Source organism: Microcaecilia unicolor, chromosome 1 (assembly GCF_901765095.1).
Source record: "Microcaecilia unicolor chromosome 1, aMicUni1.1, whole genome shotgun sequence".
Lineage (NCBI taxonomy): Eukaryota > Metazoa > Chordata > Amphibia > Gymnophiona > Siphonopidae > Microcaecilia > Microcaecilia unicolor.
Genome location: NC_044031.1, coordinates 491149722 through 491173446, shown reverse-complemented (window position 1 = coordinate 491173446; position 23725 = coordinate 491149722). Strand labels below are relative to the sequence as shown.

Below are 23725 nucleotides of genomic sequence, written 5' to 3'. Positions count from 1 at the left end.
CTGCTGTGGATTAGGAACTGGTTAATGGATAGAAAACAGAGGGTGGGGGGAAATGGCCATTTTTCCTCAGTGGAGGAGGGTGAACAGTTGAGTGCCACAGGGATCTGTACTGGGATCAGTACTATTTAACATTTATAAATGATCTGGAAGTCAGAACAACTAGTGAGGTGATTACATTTGCAAATGACACAAAACTATTCAAAGTTGTTAAAACATGCGGACTGTGAAAAATTGCAGGAAGACCATAGAAAATTGGAAGACTGGACATTCAAATGGCAAATGAAATTTTATTGTGAACAAAAATAAAGTGATATACATTGGGAAGGATAATTCAAATCATAGTTACTTGATGCTAGAGTCCACCTTAGAGGTCAGCACTCAAGAAAAGATTTAGGTGCCATCATAGACAATATGCTGAAATCTTCTGCCCAGTGTGTGGCGGCAGCCAAAAAACAAACAAACAGGATGCTATGAATGATTAGAAAAGAGATGGAAAATAAGAAGAAGAATATTATAATGCCTCTGTATTCCTCAATGATGTGGCCTCACCTTGAGTGTTGTGTGAAATTCTGGTAGCCGTATCTCAAAAAAGATATAGTGGAATTACAAAAGGATTAAAGAAGGGCAACCAAAATGATAAAGGAGGTGGAACTCCTCTCATATCAGGAAATTTCAATTTCGAAAAGAGTCTGGTGAGGGAGGGCGTGATAAAAGTCTACAAAATTCTGAGTGGTGTAGAACAAGTAAAAGTGAATTGATTTTTTTTTTTTTTTACTCTTTCAAAAGGTATAAAGACTAGGAGACACTCAATAAAATTACATAGTAATATTCTAAAAACAAATAGGAGGAAATATTTTTTCACTCAGTGAATAGTTAAGCTCTGGAACTCATTGCCAGCGGATGTGGTTACAGCGGTTAGCATACTTGGGTTTAAAAAGGTTTGGACATGTTCCTATAGGAAAAGTCCATAGTCTGCTATTGAGATAGAAATGGAGAAAACCTTCTTGCCCTTGAATTTTTTAGCATGGAGTCTTGCTACTATTTAGGATTGTTCCAGGTATTTGTGTCCTGGATTGCAGGATACTAGGCTAGATGGACCGTTAGTCTGACCTACTATGGCTATTCTTGTGTTCTTATGATCTAACAGGAATTCTGATGAGATACCTTCTTTACCTAGCTAGTACATACGTATTGCCATACTGGGACAGACGAAGGTCCATCAAGTGCAGCATGCTGTTTCCAACAGTGGCCAATCCAGTTTACACGTACCTAGCAAAATTCCAAAACAGTACATTTTATGCTGCTTATCCCAGAAATAAGTAGTGGATTTTCCCATGTCCATTTTAATAATGGCTTATGAACTTTTAGGAAGCTATGCAAACCTGCTGAACATTATGGGCGATCATTATGCCCATCATTATATATCACTTGGGCAATAGCCCATGTGTTTGGCAGCACCTTATCACCACCATGGGCTTTGACCTGTGGGGTATTAAATATCTAAACCAGGCAAGTACTGTGCCACTTATACCTGTTTCTGCCAGTTGTGCTAGCATGATATTTTGGTTCACAGTTTTTTATGTTCCCTGCTTGCCTACTGCATTGTCTTTGATGGGCAAGGGTTGAGGATGCTGGTGTTTAGTTGAAGGCCACTCAGGATTTTGTCAAAGCCCTCCTCTGCTGTTAAGAGAGTCCCATATGTTTGTAAGAAAAGGTCAAGTTTATGTGTTCCTGGTTAATTGACAGGAGATTGCTTTTAAATTGTGATGGTGACTTTTCATTTTGTTGGCAAAATATACAGCAATATTATTTCACTTCTGTTTTAAATGGTCAGACTGGTTCCATTGTAGGGCTTGCAGTAGGCCATGTACCTTGCTGAATAATGATGTGAAAAAGATTCCTCCCTCGTGATTTCTCCTGTTATTGCATATATGTCTCACTGAATGGTTTGTCGTCTTTTAACAAAATGTAATATTAGACAGCTGGAACTTAATTAGATTCAGCGAATTGAACACAGCAAGGCATGATTGTAGTCAGCCCTTTTGAATCTAAACCTCACTACATGTTGAACCTCATTATGAGAGTGAAGTAGGCACCACAAAGTTTCTACTAGAACATGATGCTAAAATTAAGGGAAATCAAGAAGAGAACAGAAAAAGTTGCTGAAACATATTAGTCTGTAAAAGGTTATAAAACCATTTCTAAACTCTGGGACTCCACTGATCCACAGTGAGAATCATTATCTCCAAATGGAGAAGACTTGGAACAGTGATGAATCTGCCTAGGAGTGGCAAGCCTTCCAAAAATTTTCCAGGGGCACAGCGACAACTCATTCAGGAAGTCACAATTATCCCAGAAGAACATCAGGCCTCTTTATCCTCAGCTAATGTCAGCTTTCATGACTCCACAATAAAAAAAAAAGACTGGTCAAAAAATGGGATTCATGGGAGATGTTGCGGTGCTGGTCAGCCGGCGGGCACGAATTCTATGCCGGTGCGGGAAAAGTGAGTTCTCAGATCCTAGCCCAGAGGGACTATGGACAGCCGATGAACCCCAGACAACTACACCTGACTGACCGCCGTTCCCCAGGAGTTGAACCCCCAGTTGCAGGCAGCCAGTAGGACTTACTCCACACAAGTAGAAACACCATTGCTGATGGAAAGTTCTTAGGCAAGACCCTCAGACAGGCACCACAGCTGGAAGCTCAATACAAGTAGCCAGGTGAACTAGGAAGACTCACAGCAAAGGGTAGTTCTCATTCCCCAGGAAGGCACTTGCAGCAAGGAGGTTCTGTAGTCTGACAGGCCCTCACGGAAGTAAAGTTCTGAGACTTCAGACAGCAGATCACCTGATGGGAATCTGTATCTACAAACAGGCACTCAACAAAGAAAGTCAGTAACCTTAGGCAGGAGCTCATAGCAGGCAGCCTCAGCAAGAAAGTTCTGTAGCTTTAAGCAGGAGCCACAGCAAGGAAGTACTGTGACTTCAATCAAATACTCTTGGTAGAGAAGATCTGTAACTTTAGGCAAGAACTTACTGCTGATAAATATGTAACTCCAAACAAGCAGTCTCAGCATGGAAGTTCTGTAGCTTTAACCAAGAGCCACAGCAAGGCAACGCCTTGACTGCAGTCAAACACTCACGGCAAGAAGTTTTTCAGCTTTAGTCAGGAACACGCTGCTGGTAAATCTGTAGCTACAAACAGGCAGTCTCAGCAAGGCAATTCTGTGGCTTTAAGCAGAGCCTCAGCGAAGATATTCTGTGACTGCAGTCAAACACTCATGGCAAGAAGGTCTGTAGCTTTAGGCAGGAACACACTGCTGGTAAATCAGTAATACAAGCAGGCAGTCTCAGCTAGGAAATTCTGTAGCTTTAAACAGGAGCTCACAGCAGCTTTGGGAGACACGAGGAAATCAAGCCGTTGCCGAAGCCCCGAGTGTCCTGATGTTCCCTCATTCTGCTTAGTAAAATTAGAAGAATATAGGCTCTCCATTTTTTATATCACAGGACCAAGGCTGTGGAACTCATTGCCAGCTTCACAGAGATCAATTAAGAGTCCGGAAACGTCTAAAAAAGGCTTAAATACCTTTTTATTGCAGCAAGCTGTTACTGATGCCCTAAATTAAATAAGATGCCATGAGACTAGGAGTATTATGTAAGTTTGAATTTGTGGTGGTGAATATGTTATGAGAGAGTATTGTTCATATGTTCTTAATTTTTGTTTTTATGTTTCCAATATGTATGTATATTTGTGCTTCGCCAGGAATTGTAGATTGTGCAGGTTTTAAATATTTTAAATAAATAAAATCATGTTCTGGAAGCCAGCTGTAGTGGTATCTGGGGTTTCAGTATTAAAGTCTCTCACAATCACTAACCTAGGGAAATTCATAAGAACATAAAAGTAACCATACTGGGTCAGACCAATGGTCTATCTAGCCCAGTATCCTGTTTTCCAAACAGTGGCTAAGCCAAGTCACAAGTATGTGGCAGAAACCCAAATCATGACAACACTCCATACTACAAATCCCAGGGCAAGCAATTACTTCTCATGTCTGTCTCAATAGCAGACTATGGACTGTTCCTCCAGGAAATTGTCCAAACCTTTTTTTAAACCCAGATGCACTAACTGCTTTTACCACATCCTCCAGCAAAGACTTCCAGAGCTTAACTGTTCGTTGAGTGAAAAAATATTTCCTCCTATTTGTTTTAAAAGTATTTCCATGTAACTTTCTCAAGTGTCCCCTTGTGTTTGTACTTTTGAAATGAGTAAAAATTTGATTTACTTCTACTCATTCTACACCACTCAGGATGAGATATGTAGACCTCACTCATATCTCATCCTTCTCTTTTCCAAGCTGAAGAGCCCTAACCTCTTTAGCCTTTTCTCACACAAGAGGAATTCCATCCCCTTTATCATTTTGGTTGCTCTTCTTTGAACCTTTTCTAATTCTGCTGTACCTTTTTTGATATATGGAAACAGAACTGAACGCAATACTCAAGGTGCAGTCGCACCATGGAGTGATACAGAAGCATTATAGTATTTTGGATCTTATTCTCCATCCCTTTCATAATAACTCCTAGCATCCTGATTGAGGAGTTATTACACAGATGATATTTTCTTACAAGGTACTCTGTATACTGTGAGCAGTCAGATTGGTTTCTCTTCTCTCTGAATTAAAAGAGATTCTGATTCAGTTAGATGGAGAAGGTGATTCTGCGCAGTTTGATTGGGTCTAGTATCAGGACTGCTACCCGCCCTATATCTCTGGTTTTAGTTATTGGATGTTGAAACCTGTTGGGCATAGTTCAGACTGTGGTCTTGGGTGCTGGTTGTAAGTTGAGTATGGTAGTGACTATGAGGCATATTTTCAAAGCACTTAGCCTTCCAAAGTTCCATAGAAACCTATGGAACTTTGGAAGGCTAAGTGCTTTGAAAATATGCCTCTTAGTCATTTGGGTACTGTTAGGCAGGTCTTTGACCTCTTGTACTTTTGTCTTTTATTTGGTTGGTATGGATTGTAATTTACATTTTTGCATACCACTGGGATTCCTGAGATCTCTTGATCTACTGGACCAAAGCACATTTTTGGTATTTCTTGGGGTTGGATGCTGATCTTGCTAGGTGGTACTACAGGCCTAAAAGACTGTAGATTGGATATTATTAAGCAAAATTTAGCATGTGGCCCTATAAGACTCTGTAGTACCACAGGTCTAAGAGAACAAAAACCTTTCTCTGTTGTAAATCAAACTAGGCCTTGGAGATCAGAGGTTTTCTGTATTGTAAATCAAATTTCTGTATATCACTCTTCAGTGTGTACTTCCTCTAGAAGTTTAATGCAGTGGGGGTCGAAGAACTTGTTTCAGTAGTATTTCAGAAACCTAAAAATAAACACTGTGATATTGAGCACTATTTATCCAGCCAGGAACAGCTCCTAGCAGGTTAAATAGCACTTAACTGGCCATCTGCAAGTATTCAGCAGGAGATAGCCAGTTATCTCCTGCTGAATATTCCTGGTCAGGTCTTAGCAGCTAACCAGTTATATTGTGCAATATAACTGGCTGCTCACGAATATCCAGCACATCGCTAGCTAAGTTTTGCAGCCAAATTGAACCGCCCAAATATCAGCCCTATCTTTAACCACTATAAACTTAACTGGCCAGCAGTGAATATTGGCTTGGCCGATTAATTTTAAACTGGCCAAAAATAAACCGAATATTCAATGCTAGTCACCGGAAACAGCCCGGCATTGAATATCCATCCTCACCACTGACTGGGGGAGTTATTCGGGCTGCCTCCCTTGGTCTGAATATTGGTCCCATAAATTTTAACTTACAGATTGTAATTATTGTTTCACTTCACAGTTTCTGGTTCTCATGTCCATGGATGATCCAGTTGATGCAGGTCACTGGAGGCTTTTTCTTTTGTTGTCTAGGACAGTACTTCATAACCCTTTCCTGGAGGAACACCTAGCCAGATGGGTTTTCAGGATTACCATAACGAGCATGCATGAGATAGATCTTCATATTGGACATATTCATTATGGAGTAGATTCAAAATGGGGTGCCAGACTTTAGGTGCTGGGATGATATGCGCTAAGCATTTCATATTCAAAACATTATCTATATTTCATTACCAAAGCTTCATATGTGACAGTCTGCTGACATAAAAAGAATATGTGGCTGTAAAGCACTTCAAACAAGATGTAAGTGATACCTTCCTTATATTCAAGAATTTTGAAATTTACATTTCCAATAAAACAAAGTGTCAGGTTCTCAGGTTCAGAGCCCGCGGGGCCGGGCTCTGGAGCAAACGTGAGCCCTTGGGCTGCTGCCGAGGAGCGACAGCAGCAGGCAAAACCCACCAACCAACACTGGGCAAGCACACCGGCAGGGACTGCAGGCACTGCCCAGTGAACTGGAACACATGGACTGGAATCCCCCGGACTGGAGGACACAGGACTGGAACACACTGGAACACACACTGGACTAAGCCGGCACAGATCTAGCTGGCTATAATAATTCCAAAGGTGTTGAAGCATCAGCTTTTTATGTCTCCAACACACAAAAACTATCAGTTGATGGGAGGTTGACATTTTAAAGGCCTTTTTACTAAGCCATGTAGGCGCCTATGCATGCCTAACACCTGTCAGTTATGAGTTACCGCCTGGCCCTTGCAGTAATTTCATTTTTGATGCGCATCCGCTACGCGCGCCAGATAATTATTTTTATTATCTGGCGCGTGGCAGAAACCAGGCAGTAATCATGATTCTATGCATTGTAACTGGGTCACCCTTCCAGGACCCTGCCAGGGCTGACCCTGCTTAGCTTCCTTCCAAGTACCACGTGGTGGAAAGCTTTACTTCGCGGTCCGGCACTCATTCAACACTCTCAGGTTCCAGCCGTCTTTGTAAATGATCATCACCCTCTGTTCTCCTCCTAACAGGTTTCATTGACAAACACACAGCAACTCCAATGCTTCTTTTAATTAAGAATTTTATTTGGCTTAAGCTTTAGTCACACAATTCCTAACCTTCATTGTGCACTTGGCCCTTTAACACAGTCCAGAATACCTCTCCAAGAGGTCCTTAATGTGTGCTCAGTCCCTTAGGACACTGCTCCCACTACCCAGCCAGTTATCAGTTGCAACAGCTTTGTAACATCAGAGCGTTTCATCACAGACCCTGCTTGAACTCTTCAGCAACCTGCTAGGATTATTAGCTGCATAGCATCAAGACACTTAGCCAATTATCAGCTCCAACAGCCTTATAACGTCAGGGAATTTAGTACCTTCCTGGTTTTGAGAGGCTCCTCCTGGCCCTCCTTTCTTGAGACCTTCTCTCCCAGGCACCAGGCATACCCCATCAAGCAGTAAACATTAGGCATCTGGCTTCCCCATCAAGCAGCAAACATTAGGCATCTGGCTTCCCCTCCTTTCTCTCTCCACTGGGAGAAAGGAATTTATGAGGTGATCAATAATCCTCCCCACCTCTTTAGGCCCTGCCCCCCTTGGTTCCAGTCAGGTCTCAATCTAGAACCCTCCTTCTCTACCTTTCCCTCCCCCACTTTGATAGCTCCACCTGGTGGCCTCCATAGGGAAAAGCTGATCCTATGACATGCGCGCCCTCTGGCTGTCCCTTCAGGATAGAACCCAGATATTCCCTTGGAGCTCCCTCTACTGGCTCTATCATGGCATTTTCCCAGTTTCTTGTAGAAGAGCGCCCTCTGGCGGCTTCCTTGGGGTAGGGCAAACCTGTGTTTATCACAGCATGTAGATGATTACTGCATGGTGAATGGCTGGCGGTAAGGTCTCAGACCCAAAATGGATGCGCACCAATTTTTATTTTGCCGCACATCCATTTTCTGCAAAAATGTTTTAAAAAACCATTTTTACAGGCATGCTGAAAAGTGGATCTGCGCCTGCCCAAAACACGCACCTACACTAGCACAGCCCATTTTTTTGCCGCACTTTAGTAAAAGGACCCCTTAAGGAGCTCAAAGAAGCTCCAACTAGAGAGGTCACTGGTGGAGTAATGATTCCCAACACCCCCACAAGAATTAAATGCTTGCCAATAGAACCAGTCATAACTTAAGTCATTCTTGGATTTTAACCCTTCTCTTCCCCATGATGACACTTAGTTCACCTTGCTTCAAATAGAACAACACCGCACCAAGGAAACAAAAGAAAAACATTTTCTCTGAGGACAAGCAGGCTTATAGATTCTCACAAGTAGGTGATGCTGACCCACATCGCCTGGTCTGGGACTTATGAATAGAATAAGTACACAAGTGCCTTCCCGCCCGCCATGAGAACACAGTCTTGTTAGTTCTTTTTCTACCATGGTGAGGAGACGGTGTGTTTTTTTACCTTCTCATTACTTTCACTCTGTCCAAAGAGCTTTTTTTGTGCCTTTCTGTGATTTTTTCGTCCTGTATTGTGTTCCCGTTTGTGGAACCTCCTTTTTTTTACCTTTTCCTTTAGCTTCAGCTTCTAGTTTATTTTGCCTGGTTTTAATTTTTCTTTCTTTGCATTGTCATTTGGCCGCTTTTAGGCTTTGACTTCAGCTAGGATTTTTCCCTTAATTTTTGCTGTGCCTTGCCCCTTTTTCAGGCACCATCGCTTTGTTTAATTTAGCCGAGGAAGTTTTCCTTCCTTGTCCACAAAGGTTCACAGTGGCTTTAAGCGCTGTACCTGGTGCAATTGGACTATCTCTGGGAAAAACACCCATAATTGGTGTCTTCAGTGTCTTGGGACTGACCATAGCCTAACTAACTGTGTTCTCTGCCTTTATATGAAGAAGAGGACCCAGGTTTCCAGAGAGGCTCAACGAGAGAGGATTTTTGGAGCCAAGTCCAGTTCATCAGCATTGGCATCAAGGTCAGAGGCGTCGGCATCAAAGTCAAGCAGTGCACCTGCATCGGGAACGTCAGTGAGCATGGCTGCTGGGAGCAGTAACATCAAGTGGGTCTCTACCTATCTCAAGACCCCTTTCTGTGCAGGGCCCCCGGAACCATCCATTGTCAGATCTGACCCTGAGGCGATGTATGGATTCAATGTCATCCTTGTTGGCACTGAGGAGCCTCCATGACACGCTTCGGGTGAAGGCAAAGAAGCATTGGCATCAATAGCCCTCAACGCATGGTTCCGGGAGCTCCGGGAGGTTAAAGGATTTGACTCACGCGAAGTGTCAGTGCTGGGAGGACCGCTCCCCCTCTATACTGGAGGTGCTGATGCATCGGTCTCCCAGTAGCCAAGACCCAGCTTCTGCATCAACCCCAGCAGTTATACATCCTGCTCCTGAGATGGCACCCCAGCCTTTCCCTGGGTCAGCCCTCAATGAGTTCATCTAGGCCTTACTCCCGGAGCTTCTGGGTGGTCTTCTACAACGGTGTGCATCGGAGGTGCTTGTGACTACCCTGCCTCCTTTTGCGGCCCCTCTTGGCCCTCAGTCTGTGGTGAAGCCTCCGACACAGACATTGCATGCAGCTGCAGTGAGCTGGCACTCCATTGACATCACCAGAGTAGAGGTGGGAACCAACTTCTTAACACCATTCTCGAGGACATGGCTGCTCCACGTTGAGGCAGGTTCGATCTCGACACTCCCACCAGGAAGTATTGTCTGACATCGAAGAGGAGCGCTCATGGGATTCAGAGGAGGATCCCAGGTACTTTTCCTCAGATGAGTAATATAGAATTCCCTCTCAACCCTTCCCTCCACCTGAAAGGAGAGTGTCATCCGGAGAGCCTTTCATTCCCTTCTTTTGTTATGGAAATGGCTGATGCCATTCCATTTCTTTTGGAAGTGGAGGATGAGCCACGTGCCCAGATGCTTGAGGTCCTGGACTACATGTCTCATCCTAGGGAGATTGTGACTGCCCCTCTCCACGAGATACTCCAGGAAGCCCTTGTTAGAAATTGGGAGTCCCCTCTGTTGGTCCCAGTCATTACCATGGATACCATGTACCGGATCCACAGTACACCTGGTTTTGATAAGCCTCAGTTGCCTCACAATTCAATTGGGGTCTTCTGTATGCATTTCCTCCCATACCTCTAGTGGGGAATCTTTGTTGAAACTCAAGCAACACCACAGAACCATGATTCTGATCGTTCCATGCTGGCAGCGGCAGATATGGTTCCCTCTACTTCTGGAGTTATCCTCAGCAGAATTATGGAGATTGGAGTGTTCACCAACCCTCATCACGCAGAATAAGGGGGTCGCTTCTACATCCCAGCCTCTAGTCTCTGCCTCTCACAGCTTGGATGTTGAGAGCTTATAATTCTCTTCCTTGGGTCTTTCAGTGGTTGTCTCCTGGGTCTTGCTGGCTTCCAGGAAAGACTCCACTAAGGGGTTTGCTGTCTGGTATGAGAGCAAGGCCCTGGATCCTCTTGGTTGCCCTACACAAACCTGCTTAACTACCTTCTACACCTTTCCGAGTCTCTTCTCAAGACTAACTCCGTAAGGGTTCACCTTAGTTCAATTAGTGCTTACCAACAACATGTAGGAGGTAAGCCCATCTCTGGACAGCCTCTAGTTGTTCTCTTCATGCGAGGTTTGCTTTTGTCAAAGCCCCTTGTCAAACCTCCACCCGTGTCATAGGATCTCGTCGTTCTCACCAAGCTGATGAAAGCTCCTTTTGAGCCACTGAATTCCGGCATCTGAAGTACTTCACTTGGAAGGTCATTTTCTTGGTGCCTGTTACTTCAGCTCGTTGAGTCAGTGAGCTTCAGGCCTTAGAGGTGGTTGCACCTAATACTAAGATTATGTTCAGTTTCATTACAACAGAATAGTCCTCCGTTCTCCAAGGACAAGCAGGCTGCTTGTTCTCACATATGGGTGACGTCCACAGCAGCCCCAGGTCCGGAAAATCTTCCTAGCAACAAAAGTTGCTAAAGCCTTCGAGCGCGTGGGTGCGTGCACATCTTCCTGCCCGTCGCACGAGAGTCCCGCTTCAGTCTTCTTTTTTCCGCGGTCAAGAGTGGCTGTTTACGGCGGTTCTGTGCCCCAGAAAAGAATAGCCTTCGTTTTTAGTTGGCTTTTTGCTGTTTTTTTCTTCTTCGTCGTGCTCGTGCACGGGCTGTTTACTTTTTCTTATTAAAAAAAAAAACAAAGAGGTTTTTTTTTCCCCTTAGTTTCTCAAGTTTCCTTTCGTTGTCGTGTGCGGCCATTTTGGCCACCTGTACGGGTTTTCTCCCTATTTTTGTGCCCTCCTTGGGCATCCTTGCGAATTTTGATTTTGCTGCCGCTATTTTTCCGTTGATGACATCGAGGCTCGTCAGCGGCTTCAAGAAGTGCACTCGGTGCAACCAGGCAATCTCAGGCACGTGGTGTATCCAGTGCCTTGTGCCCGACCATCGCCCAGACGCTTTTAAGTTGTGTCTTAGCCTTAAAAAGCGGACACAAGCGTCGAGACAAGCTCAACGGGAACGCCTGTTTGGAGCTTTGCCCAGTACTTCGACGTCGACAGTGGTTCCAAGGTCGGCGGTGTCTATGTCGGCACCGGGGAGTGCATCGACCTCGGAGCACAGGTAATGGCTATCCAGAGACCATCACATGCTGGCAGCAGTGAACCATCAAGTGGGTCTCCACCTGCCTCGAGGGCTCCTGCGGTGCAGGCCCATCGGGACCGACCCCTTTTGGACCCGACGCCGAGGAGGAGTGTGGATTCCACGTCCTCGTCGGTACTGAGGGATATCGGTGACATGCCTCGAGCGAAGGCAAAGAAGTCACGGTACCGAGAGTTCCGAGGCGTCAAGGGAATTGGCCCCTGTGAAGCGTCGATGCTGGGAGGATCGCTCACCCTCTATACAAGAGGTTCTGATGCGCTGGTTTCCAGACAGCCCGTTACCGCCTCCTCCTCCTCGGCAGATTCTAGCCTCGACTCCTGTACTGACGCATTCTTGACGAGCGCCTCCATGCTATTCTTCCAGGGATTCTGGAAAGGCTGCTGTGACCGTCTGTTCCAGTACCGGAGGTTCTTGCGCCAACGGTTCCGTCGATAGATGCGGCAGCTGGCTCCCCGCCTGTGGTGAGGACCTGAACGTCGTTGGAGGGAGCTTCATCGCAGCCGGCACGGGAGTCAACTTCTCGGTATCGCCATCGAGGACATAGCTCCTCGACGTCGAGACGGGCTCGGCTTCGGACTGCAGTCAGAGAACTCCTGTCCAGTACCGAAGGGGAGGCCTCGTGGGAGGCAGAGGAGGACCCAAGATATTTCTCTTCTAAGGAGTCTTGTGGCCTTCCCTCTGATCCTACTCCTTCGTCAGAGAGAAAGCTTTCTCCCCCGGAGAGTTTATCTTTCTCGTCCTTTGTCCGGGAAATGTGTACGGCCATTGCCTCCTGGTGGTAACTGAGGATGAGCCCAGGGCTTCGATGTTTGAGGTCCTGGGCTATCCTTCGCCACCTAAGGAGTCATCCATTGTTCCTATAATGTCCTTAAGCAGACACTGTTGAGGAACTGGATGAAACCACTATCTAACCCCACCATTCCTGAGAAGGTTAAGTCCCAGTATATGATTCACGGGGACCCAGAGTTGATGAAGGCCCAGTTGCCTCATGACTCTGGGGTTGTGGATTCTGCTCTCAAGAGGGCAAAAAGTACGAGAGCTTTCGCCTCGGCTCTTTTGGGAGGAAGGCCTACCAGTCAGCTATGCTACCAGCTCTACACAAGCATTCACTTGCGGAATAATGTGAAGCAACTGACGGACTTGGTTGATCAGCTCCCTTTGGAGCAGGCTAGGCCTTTTCAGGAGGTGGTCAGGCAGCTGAAGGCATGTCGTAAATTCCTGTCCAGGGGTACTTACGATTCTTTTGATGTGGCGTCCAGAGCCGCTGGTCAGGGTATAGTGATTCGCAAACTCTCATAGCTGTGTGCCTATGACCTAGACAATCGAGTCCAGCAGCGGCTTGCGGATGCTCCTTGCTGGGGGGATAATATTTTCGGTGAGAAAGTCGAACAGGTGGTAGAGCAGCTCCACCAGCGGGAAACCGCATTTGACAAACTCTCCCACCGAGCGCCTTCAGCATCTACCTTGTCAGGTAGACGTTTTTACGGGGGAAGGAGGAATGCCCCCTATGCTTACAATAAGCGTAGGTACAATCCACCTTCCCGCCAGCCTGCTCAGGCTCAACCCCAGCGTGCTCGTTCACGTCAACAGCGTGCGCCTCGTCAGGCCCCTGCAGTTCCCCAACAAAAGCAAGGGATGGGCTTTTGACTGGCTCCAGGTGAGCATATCTGCAATAAAAGTGTCTGTGCCGGACAATCTACTGGTCGGGGGTGGGGGGGGGAGGTTAAAACTTTTTCACCAAAGGTGGCTTCTTGTAACCTCCGATCGGTGGGTTCTCCAAATGGTCTGGCGGGGATACTCCCTCAATTTGATCTCCAAACCTCCAAATTGCCCACCGGGAGCTCAGTCCTTCAGCTTCTAGCACAGGCAGGTCTTTGCAGAGGAACTCTCCGTTCTTCTCCGCACCAATGCGGTCGAGCCCATACCACCGGGGCAGGAAGGACTGGGATTCTATTCTAGGTACTTCCTTGTGCAAAAGAAAACAGGGGGGATGCGTCCCATCCTAGACCTAAGGGCCCTGAACAAATATCTGATTCAAGAAAAGTTCAGGATGCTTTCCCTGGGCACCCTTCTTCCCATGATTCAGAAAAACGACGGGCTATGCTCCCTGGACTTGAAGGATGCTTATACACACATCCCAATACTGCCAGCTCACAGGCAGTATCTTCGATTCCGTCTGGGAACACGGCACTTTCAGTATTGTGTGCTGCCCTTTCGGCTCGCCTCTGCTTCCCAGGTGTTCACAAAATGCCTGGCGGTCGTAGCAGTGTCGCGACGTAGACTGGGAGTGCATGTGTTCCCTTATCTCAACGATTGGCTGGTGAAGAACACCTCGGAGACAGGAGCTCTACAGTCCATGCAGATGACTCTCAAACTCCTGGAGCTACTGGGGTTTGTTATAAATTACCCAAAGTCCCATCTCATTCCACTTCAAAAACTAGAATTCATAGGAGCTCTGCTGGACTCTCAGACAGCTCGGGCCTATCTTCCCATGTCGAGGGTGGACAACCTTCTCTCCCTGGCTCCCTTGGCCAGAGCGTCTCAGCAGATCACAGCTCTGCAGATGTTGAGACTTCTGGGCCATATGGCCTCCACAGTTCATGTGACTCCCATGGCACGCCTTCACATGAGATCTGCTCAGTGGACCCTAGCTTCCCAGTGGTATTTTGTTACAGGGGATCTAGAAGATGCAATCCTATTGTCCACCGCTTTTCACAGTTCCCTAATCTGGTGGACTGGATACAGAGGGGTAGGTTTAAATAGCCATTTTTCTCAATGGAGGAGGGTGAATAGTGGAGTGCCGCAGGGATCTGTACTGGGACCGGTGCTTTTTAACTTATTTATAAATGATCTGGAAAACGGAATGAGTGAGGTGATATGATTTTGATTTTTCACTCTTTCAAAAATTATGAAGGCCGGGGAGCACTCAATGGGATTACATGGAAACACCTCCAAAACAAACAGGAGGAAATATTTTCTCACTCAAAGAACAGTGAAGCTCCGGAACTCGCTGCTGGAGGATGTGGTTAACATCAGAAACCCAATTAGTAGCACCATTCCATGGTGCCAATCCTAGAGCAAACAGTGGCTTCTCCCAAGTCCATCTCAACGGACTTTTCCTCCAGGAACGTGTCCAAACTTTTTAAAACCCAGATACACTAACTGCCATTGCCACATCCTCCTGCAATGAGTTCTGGAGCTTAACCATTCTTTGAGTGAAAAAATATTTCCTCCCATTTCCATTAAAAGTATTCCCATGCAATTTCACTGAGTGCCCTCTGTTCTTTGAGCTTTTTAATGAGTGAAAAATCGATTCACCTCCATCTGCTCCACATCATTCAGGATTTTGTAGACCTCAATCATATCCCCCCTCAGACGTCTCTTTTCCATGCTGAAGAGCCCTAACCTCTCTAGCTTTTCTTCATATGGGAGCTGTTCCATCCCCGCTATCATTTTGGTCACTCTTCTTTGAACCTTTACTAATTTCACTATATCTTTTTAAAGATACAGCAGCCATTTCAGCTCAGTAAAATGGGCATGTGTGGGTAGATAAAGGCAGTTGAGGGACAGTAACACTTTATAGTTGAAAGGCCAGTGTCTCTAGTGAGACCTTTTTTCCCCCCTTTGTTTCAGAGTGTTTGTTCATTCCGATTTTGTTTTTCTGGTTTTCTTTAGGTATTACAGACTATTAGGCATGTAATTCACAATATACAATTCAAATCCCCCCAGCACCCTGTTACTACCATTGTGATTTAGATTTGTCCTAAGAATTCTCTCACAGTAGAGAAAGGGAAAGGTAATGGGACTTGATATAATGCCTTTCTGTGGTTTTTGCAACTACATTCAAAGTGGTTTACAGATATACAGGTACTTATTAATACCTGGGGCAATGGAGGGTTAAGTGACTTGCCCAGAGTCACAAGGAGCTGCAGTGGCAGTTGAACCCAGTTCCCTAGGATCAAAGTCTGCTGCACTAACCACTAGGCTACTCCTCTGCCATGGTAAGTTAGCCAAGTATCTACCACTTTCCTAGTACTGAAATATTTGCTTATCCTTTCTGTGAGACTTCTTCAATTTATGACAATATCCTTCAAATTCCTTACAATCTTCTCTTGCTGTGATTTATTAAATCCTGTCAAATATTGAAATGTTTCTATCAGATCTCCCCATTTCCCTTCTTTCTTCCAGCTAGTACGTTTTTAGTGTCTCAAGCCTATCATTGTAGGGTTTGTGTTCCTCTGGACTGCTTTAGTTCTCTCAAAATGGACAGCTGTATAGGGGTGGCAGAATGGTTGAGGACCCCACTAGACAAGGAACTTTACTCTCCCATTCCGACTGTCCTTTCCTCCCAGTGTTACTGGACCATTCTGATAAGTTAGCAAGAAAATCACTTTCACAACAGTTAAATTGTTGTACTGTAAGGGGAGCATTAATCTTCAAATTACTTAATAGAATAAAATAAAATTAAATCAAATTAATAGCTGTGTCTATTTATGACAAAGTATATCGTTTTATTCTTTTGTAGGGATTTTTAGCCAATCAGAAGAGAGCTGAAAACTTGAAAGATCCTTCTGTACTACCTGATTTGTGTTTGAGTCATGCAAACCAATTGATGATCATGCTAGCTAACCACAGAAAACTATTGGATATCAAGCAAAAATGTACTACTGCCAAACAGGAGCTTGCAAATAATTTACAAGTGAGGTTAAAGTAAGTGATTATTTTTTTATTATTATTTCAGAGCTACTTTATGTGACAAGTACTTTATTACAGGAAGCTACCCTAATTTGAACTTAAGGAAATTTGTTTCAGACTTGTTGAATTCTTGCTATGTTGAAATTTAACAGAAATATAGTTAGGGGTGTGTGTGCTTTAAATTTTTAATTGGGTTTTATGAATCGCATATCATTAACTTTGCCTTTCCTTAGCTTTCTGCACATAGAGGTGTATCCATATGAAAATCAGTTACTGGGCTAATTATAGTCCGTGACCCCAGGACCCTGCAATTCCATGTCTCTGAGAGAAATCACATAATTTGCCTCTTAGAATTTTGTAGCTCTCTGAACAATCAACAAACTTATAGCTTCCCCTCTGTGTAATTCAGTTACCTGAGGGAAGCTGCCTGCAGGACTCATTTTGTCCGGGCCTTGAATACTAACCTGCATGCTGATTCTGGGCAAGATGCACTAAAGACTCGTTAAAGCCCTTTCCTTACCGATTCCCTTAGCGAATCGGTAAGGAACGGGCATGCATCAAGGAATAGGAATGCAAATGAGCTGCTCGTTGTAGCTCACTTGCATTCTCTATTCCGTCGTTAAACAGTCGGCCAGTCGGCCGGTGGAGCATGCGCAGAGCAGCCAAGCGTTATGCTGGCTGCTCTGCGCATGCCAAATACGCCTCCCTATGCCGCTTGAAGACGCCGTGCTGCTCACCCCCTCCAATGCGGCTCGACAGAGGACAGTGCAGTTGAGGACGCCCATCCAAAAAAACCGTCCATTTTGGCCATCATTCCTCCCTGCAATAATTAGTGGAGGGGGGGGGGGGGGAGGGCGGCCAAAATAGATGTTTTTATTATTGCACTGACGATTTTTTGTTTTTTTTTACTTTTGTAGCAGTTTTTCAATCCCACGCAGCCTCAACAAGAGGTACAGACCTCTCGTTAGATTTTCCAGCGTTAAGGCAATCGGAAAAGGTTAGTGCATCTCGTTACAATAGAGTTTCTACACAATTTGCTCATCTGCGTTCCGTTTTTGTTAGCTGCTACCGTCATCGGAAAAAAGTGCATGCCAGGGTTTACTACTTGCTCGTTAAGTTATCCGTATAGCAGCAAACAGTTGGACCACAGGGAGCACAGGCTAGCTTAAATAGAGAAATAGTGCTCTGTCCAGACCCATTGCTATATTGCAGTGACATCTAGTGTGAATAAATACAATTTCCTATACTGGCTCTGATTCCAACTGAGGATCTGATACAGTAATCCGCATTATCCTTTAGCACAGACGTTTACTCTTGATTTTCCTCTGCTAATCTGACAGTATGCAATATGCTGATTTTCTCATACTAAAACCAGTGCACTAAAGCATAGTGCAGTGGGCACATAAAATCATGAAAATAGCCGATTAAAAGAAATTGCTCCTGTTAAAAAAACAAAAAACACTAAAATCTAGCTTTTTTTTTTTTTTAAGAATCTTTTTTTCTAATATTGAGTCATCTCCTTAGAGCTTGCATAAAGAAGACTGTTATTTGAAATGTGGTGTGGTATTTTAGTTGAGATCACTAGTGGACCAAGTGGGCCCATGGATCACCTTTCCACTCATCCTAAAAAGAAAATTATCTGGTGGTCCATGTGAACTGAGTTTGATTCCCACTTCAGGCACAGGCAGCTCCTTGTGACTCTGGGCAAGTCACTTAACCCTCCATTGCCTGCCGTATTGAGCCAGCCATGAGTGGGAAAGCACGGGGTACAAATGTAACAAAAAAAAACTGCCCTGGACACCCTAAGTCTCCTGTAACCCCACAAAAGTACTCCCTGGTGTCCCATGGTGGAACCCTAAACCTATTCCCTCCCTCCCCCGCCAAGCATTGTTTTATTTGATAGACTCCCCCTAGTGGAAGATAATAGTGCCAGAGAGTGGAGTAAGTGGGTATTAATGGTTCTTTCCATTGTTTAAAGGTGAGTGGGATTAGTGATCCAGGGAATGGAGGGTGGTGGGAAAGGGAGGATGGGAGAGGCAAGGAATTGAGGGATAAATACAGGGGGAAGAAAAGCCTACATGCTCAGAGCCAAGACACATCTCTAACCTGTCACACACATACACACAGTCAACATTCATACCCTAAGTCAGCAATATTACCCCCACGCTCACATCCACCACCAACACACCCACATACACACATGTACATACTCGATCGTCCCCTGATTCATCCCTTTCTCTCCCTCAACACACACTCTCCCACCCAAAATAATCGCACACCTACACATACACACCCATTGATATATTATACAGCTAAACTCTCCCCATAGAAATTAATATACATAATGTGCTACTGATACATACAGACACACACACTCACCATCATATCCCATGTTCTCTTTTTCCACTTCATCCATTACTATCCTAGTATGACACACTTTACCATAGCTATTCTCATGTAGCCCCACCACACAGATATGCCACAGTCTGCAAATGGAGGAAGGAGAAATGCATTATTGTGTTAATACAGTAAATATTTTTCAAAAAAGCTGTTATGCTTTAATGACAGTGCACAATATATAACTACCGTTTAAATATTGACCCCCTCTTTCAGATCTCTGGAGTGAATACTGTCTAGTCCTGATAATTTGTTACTCTTTATTTTGTCAATTTGTTCTATTAAATCTTTATAGTGATTTGCTTTAGATGCTCTGAGTCATCACAGTCAAAGAAGGAGAGTCCATTGTGGGTAGGCCTTAAGATAGTCTCATTAAGATCTAGGCAAAGAATTCATTTTAGGGCTCTTCTACTAAAGGACGTTAGAATCTGAGTTTAGCCCTTCTTAATATGGGACTTTCCCACAGCTAAGCCCAGATTCAGCACGGCACAATTTAGGCATTTTTTTTTTTAGGTCATGTGCTATTAGCATGCATTACCTGTAAAAAGTTAATGCAGGAGCACTTACTGCCTCCAGTAGATGGTTGCAATCTGATTTGATGGAGCAGTAGCCTGTGAGATCTGGTTGGGTCAAGCCCATGTTTCCGGGAAACACACTACCACAAGAGTAGTTTTCAGTGTCTGTCCACAGACCTTGCCTTGATTGAGCTCTAGGGAGTTATATGACCTTTCCCTAGTGGGGCCCTGGTCCAGGCATCAAGGGTCTCCCAGGATCCCAACCAAGAGTGAGTGGTAAGTTGGGGGGGGGGGGGCTATCTTAGGAGGCCTCTTGGGTGTCCGTCTGTCTTCCTTTTGTTGTCCTTCTTCTAACTCCTCTCTCCCCATCTGTCCTTCAATCCCCCCCCCCCCAACTGTAGAAGCACTTAAAAAATGAGAGAGAATCTGTTCTGAGGCAGGAGATGCCTGTCTACTGGAGCTCTAGGCTTGAATCATAGAACAGGTCTGGGCATGTGTTGCAGCAAGTTAAGGTAAGTTATTAGCAGTGCAGACTGGGGGGGGGGGGGGGGGAAGTATGCTTGCAGCCTGGTGCCTTGGAAGAAGTGGTTTTGAGGGCATTTGAAGTCCAGGGAAACACTTGGGCCGGCTACTACAGCTAAAACCATTTTCACGCTAGCAGGAAATGCAGCTACTTTGGCTCCCGAATGGTGGTACACAATAAGGGGGAGCGGACCCATAGTTGAGGGCATCCCCGGAAGCCTGAGATCATCAATGGAATAGTCTGTCCAAGCAGTCCCAGTAAGCCCTTTGGTTCCTGGGACAGCAGCTGCTACAGGAGATTGCAAGCTGCCTGCCACAGGTCCTGTCTCCCCTGCATGCAACAGAGCTGCAGGAGGGGAAGGGCAATGAAGAATCTGGAGTCGGAGTCAGAAGCTGTAAGAAGCCCTGGGAAGACCTGGACCCGTGGAAGTTGGAGCAACAAATTCTGGCTTCTGGACTGTAAAGGCTTGTATGATCTCAGTAAACTTGGCTGTTATCCCAAATACCCTAACTGAAAGCCTTTAAAACAGACATGGAACTCCACTAACAAACGATGTAAGTGGTATAAGATTGGATTAACTGAATCATATTTCTATGCAGCTACTCCTACAACTTATTTCTATAGTATTACTTAGAGTATGCAGCACTGTACACTAAACATGTAAGAGACAGTCCCTGCTGGACAGAGCTTACAGTTGAATCAAAACAGACTGTGGGGCTCTCTAAACTGAAGATGCTTCAGATGAACTTGAGGGGGCACCCTGATTTAAAGCATTATAGTAGCCAGGCTCAGTAAGGACTAAAGTCTGCACAATCAGCTGAAGAGAACCATCAGAAAAATAAACAACTAACTTACGAATTTGCCTCAAGCAGGTAAAGACAACTGTAAAAATCTGAGGGACCAACGTCAAACCTGCATCCAGCATCACCGCCAACTCCTTAGTTCCTCTTGAGAAGTATGCACTAGGACACAAATTTAGGGCAAAACAGATAGATCCCTATCCTTCCCACTAATCAATTTTTTCTCCGAGGACAAGCAGACTGCTTGTTCTCACTGATGGGTGACGTCCGCGGCAGCCCCTCCAATCGGAATCTTCACTAGCAAAGGCCTTTGCTAGCCCTCGCGCGCCGATGCGCACCGCGCATGCGCGGCCGTCTTCCCACCCGAAACCGGCTTGTGCCGGCCAGTCTTCTTTTCTCCGCGCTCGGTACGGTTGTGTTTTACCGTTCGTGCCCCGAAAAGTCGACCTCGCGCGTCGTTTTCAACTACTTTCTGTGAGAAATTCCAGAAATTATTTGGATTAACCACGTTTGGTTTTTCCTTCCTCTTCTTCGAGTTTTTTTCGCCCCGTTAAATTTTCTTTCGTCGTCGGGGTAGGCCTTACTTAGGCCCCGGTCGAAATTTCCCTTTTTTCTGTGCCAAATTTCGCCGGCGTGATTTTTCCGCCCATGACATCGGAGCCTTCCAGCGGCTTCAAGAAGTGCACCCAGTGCGCCCGGGTAATCTCGCTCACTGACAGGCACGCGTCGTGTCTTCAGTGTCTGGGGCCTGGGCACCGCCCTCAGGCCTGTAGTCTGTGTTCCCTTTTGCAAAGGCGGACTCAGGTAGCGAGGTTAGCCCAGTGGAACATTTTGTTCTCGGGCTCTTCGTCGGCACCGGGGGTATCGAGTGCATCGGCGTCTTCAGCGTTCAGACCTTCAACCTCGGCGGCCAGTACATCGAGTGCATCGAGGCATCGGCCCTCTGCATCGGCGCCGAGACATCGGACAGCTGCATCGACGTCGGTGGTACCGGGACCTCGTCTGCTGATGTCGTCGGAAGGTGGTGCTTCGTCTGGAGTGCAGGTGAGGGCTGTCCATTCCCCTGCTGGTGGCGGTGAGCCTTCGGGTGGGTCTCCCCCTACCCTGAGGGCTCCTGCGGTACAGCCCCCCCGAGACCGACCTTCTTCGGTCTCGGCCCCGAGGAAGCGACGGCTGGATTCTACGTCGTCCTCGTCGGTACCGGGAAGCTCCGGTGACATGCTTCGTCCCAAGAAGTCGAAGAAGCATCGTCACCGGTCCCCTTCCCATGTCGGTACCGAGAGCTCTGGGTCGCCGAAGGAGTCGGCACCCAGCAGGCATCGGCGCCGAGAGGACAGCTCACCCTCTGTTCAGGAGGTGTCGATGCGCTCCACTCTGGACAGCCCGGAACAGCCTCCACGCCCGGAACAGGTTCTGACGTCGACGCCTGCATCGACCTCCATGCCTTTCTCTGCAGCCGCTCTGAACGAGAGCCTCCGGGCCGTTCTCCCAGAGATTCTGGGAGAGCTGCTGCGCCCTACCCCTCCGGTACCGGCGGTGCTTGCGCCACCGGTACCGTCGAGCGTGGCGCCGGCTGGCCCATCGCCCGAGGTGAGGTCTCCGGCGTCGGTGCCGCGTGCGGTACCGGCTGCCGTTGCCTCCCAGGAGGGCTCCCCGACTACGTCGGCGGAGGGAGCTTCGCCGATGCGGGCGAGGGAGTCTACCTCTCGACGCCCCCATCGTGGACGTGGCTCCACGGAGTCGAGTCGGGCACGGTTGCAGACACAGGTCCGTGAACTTGTGTCTGACACCGAGGGTGAGGCCTCGTGGGAAGAGGAAGAAGACCCCAGATATTTCTCTGACGAGGAGTCTGAGGGTCTTCCTTCCGATCCCACTCCCTCTCCTGAAAGACAGCTTTCCCCTCCTGAGAGTCTGTCTTTTGCTTCCTTTGTCCGGGAGATGTCTACGGCCATCCGCTTCCCGGTGGTTGTGGAGGACGAGCCCAGGGCTGAAATGTTTGAGCTCCTGGACTATCCTTCTCCACCTAAGGAAGCGTCCACTGTTCCCTTGCACCATGTCCTAAAAAAGACATTGCTTGCGAACTGGACCAAGCCTTTAACTAATCCCCACATCCCCAAGAAGATCGAGTCCCAGTACCGGATCCATGGGGACCCAGATCTGATGCGCACTCAGTTGCCTCATGATTCTGGAGTTGTGGATCTGGCCCTAAAGAAGGCTAAGAGTTCTAGGGAGCATGCTTCGGCGCCCCCGGGCAAGGACTTTAGAACCTTAGACTCCTTTGGGAGGAAGGCCTACCATTCTTCTATGCTCGTGGCCAAAATTCAGTCTTACCAGCTCTACACGAGCATACACATGCGGAACAATGTGCGGCAGTTGGCGGGCTTGGTTGATGCGCTCCCCCCTGAGCAAGCCAAGCCATTTCAGGAGGTGGTCAGGCAGCTGAAGGCGTGCAGAAAATTCCTGGCCAGAGGGGTGTATGACACCTTTGATGTTGCGTCCAGGGCCGCTGCTCAAGGTGTGGTGATGCGCAGACTCTCATGGCTGCGTGCCTCCGACCTGGAGAATAGAATCCAGCAGCGGATTGCGGACTCGCCTTGCCGTGCGGATAACATTTTTGGAGAGAAAGTCGAACAGGTGGTAGAGCAGCTCCACCAGCGGGACACCGCATTCGACAAGTTCTCCCGCCGGCAGCCTTCAGCCTCTACCTCTACAGGTAGAAGATTTTTTGGGGGAAGGAAGACTGTTCCCTACTCTTCTGGCAAGCGTAGGTACAATCCTCCTTCTCGACAGCCTGCGGCCCAGGCTAAGCCCCAGCGCGCTCGCTCTCGTCAGCAGCGTGCGCCTCAGCAAGGCCCCTCGGCTCCCCAGCAAAAGCAAGGGACAAGCTTTTGACTGGCTCCAGCAGAGCATAGCCGACATCCAAGTGTCAGTGCCGGGCGACCTGCCAGTCGGAGGGAGGTTGAAAGCTTTTCACCAAAGGTGGCCTCTCATAACCTCCGATCAGTGGGTTCTCCAAATAGTCCGGCAAGGATACACCCTCAATTTGGCCTCAAAACCTCCAAATTGTCCACCAGGAGCTCAGTCTTACAGTTTCCAGCACAAGCAGGTACTTGCAGAGGAACTCTCCGCACTTCTCAGCGCCAATGCGGTCGAGCCCGTGCCATCTGGGCAAGAAGGGCTGGGATTCTATTCCAGGTACTTCCTTGTGGAAAAGAAAACAGGGGGGATGTGT

The 23725-nt window shown here is 46.8% G+C and overlaps 1 protein-coding gene across 6 annotated transcripts in view; it reads left to right on the top strand.

Annotated features, from left to right (window-relative positions):
- Positions 1 to 23725, top strand: part of RB1CC1 (RB1 inducible coiled-coil 1) — a 387073-nt gene that overhangs the window by 173314 nt on the left and 190034 nt on the right. For all 6 annotated transcript variants that reach the window (XM_030214384.1, XM_030214360.1, XM_030214376.1 and 3 more), the window contains one exon: positions 16089 to 16273. In XM_030214384.1, the coding sequence (XP_030070244.1) occupies positions 16089 to 16273 (185 nt within the window). The remainder of the gene's footprint in view (positions 1 to 16088; positions 16274 to 23725) is intronic.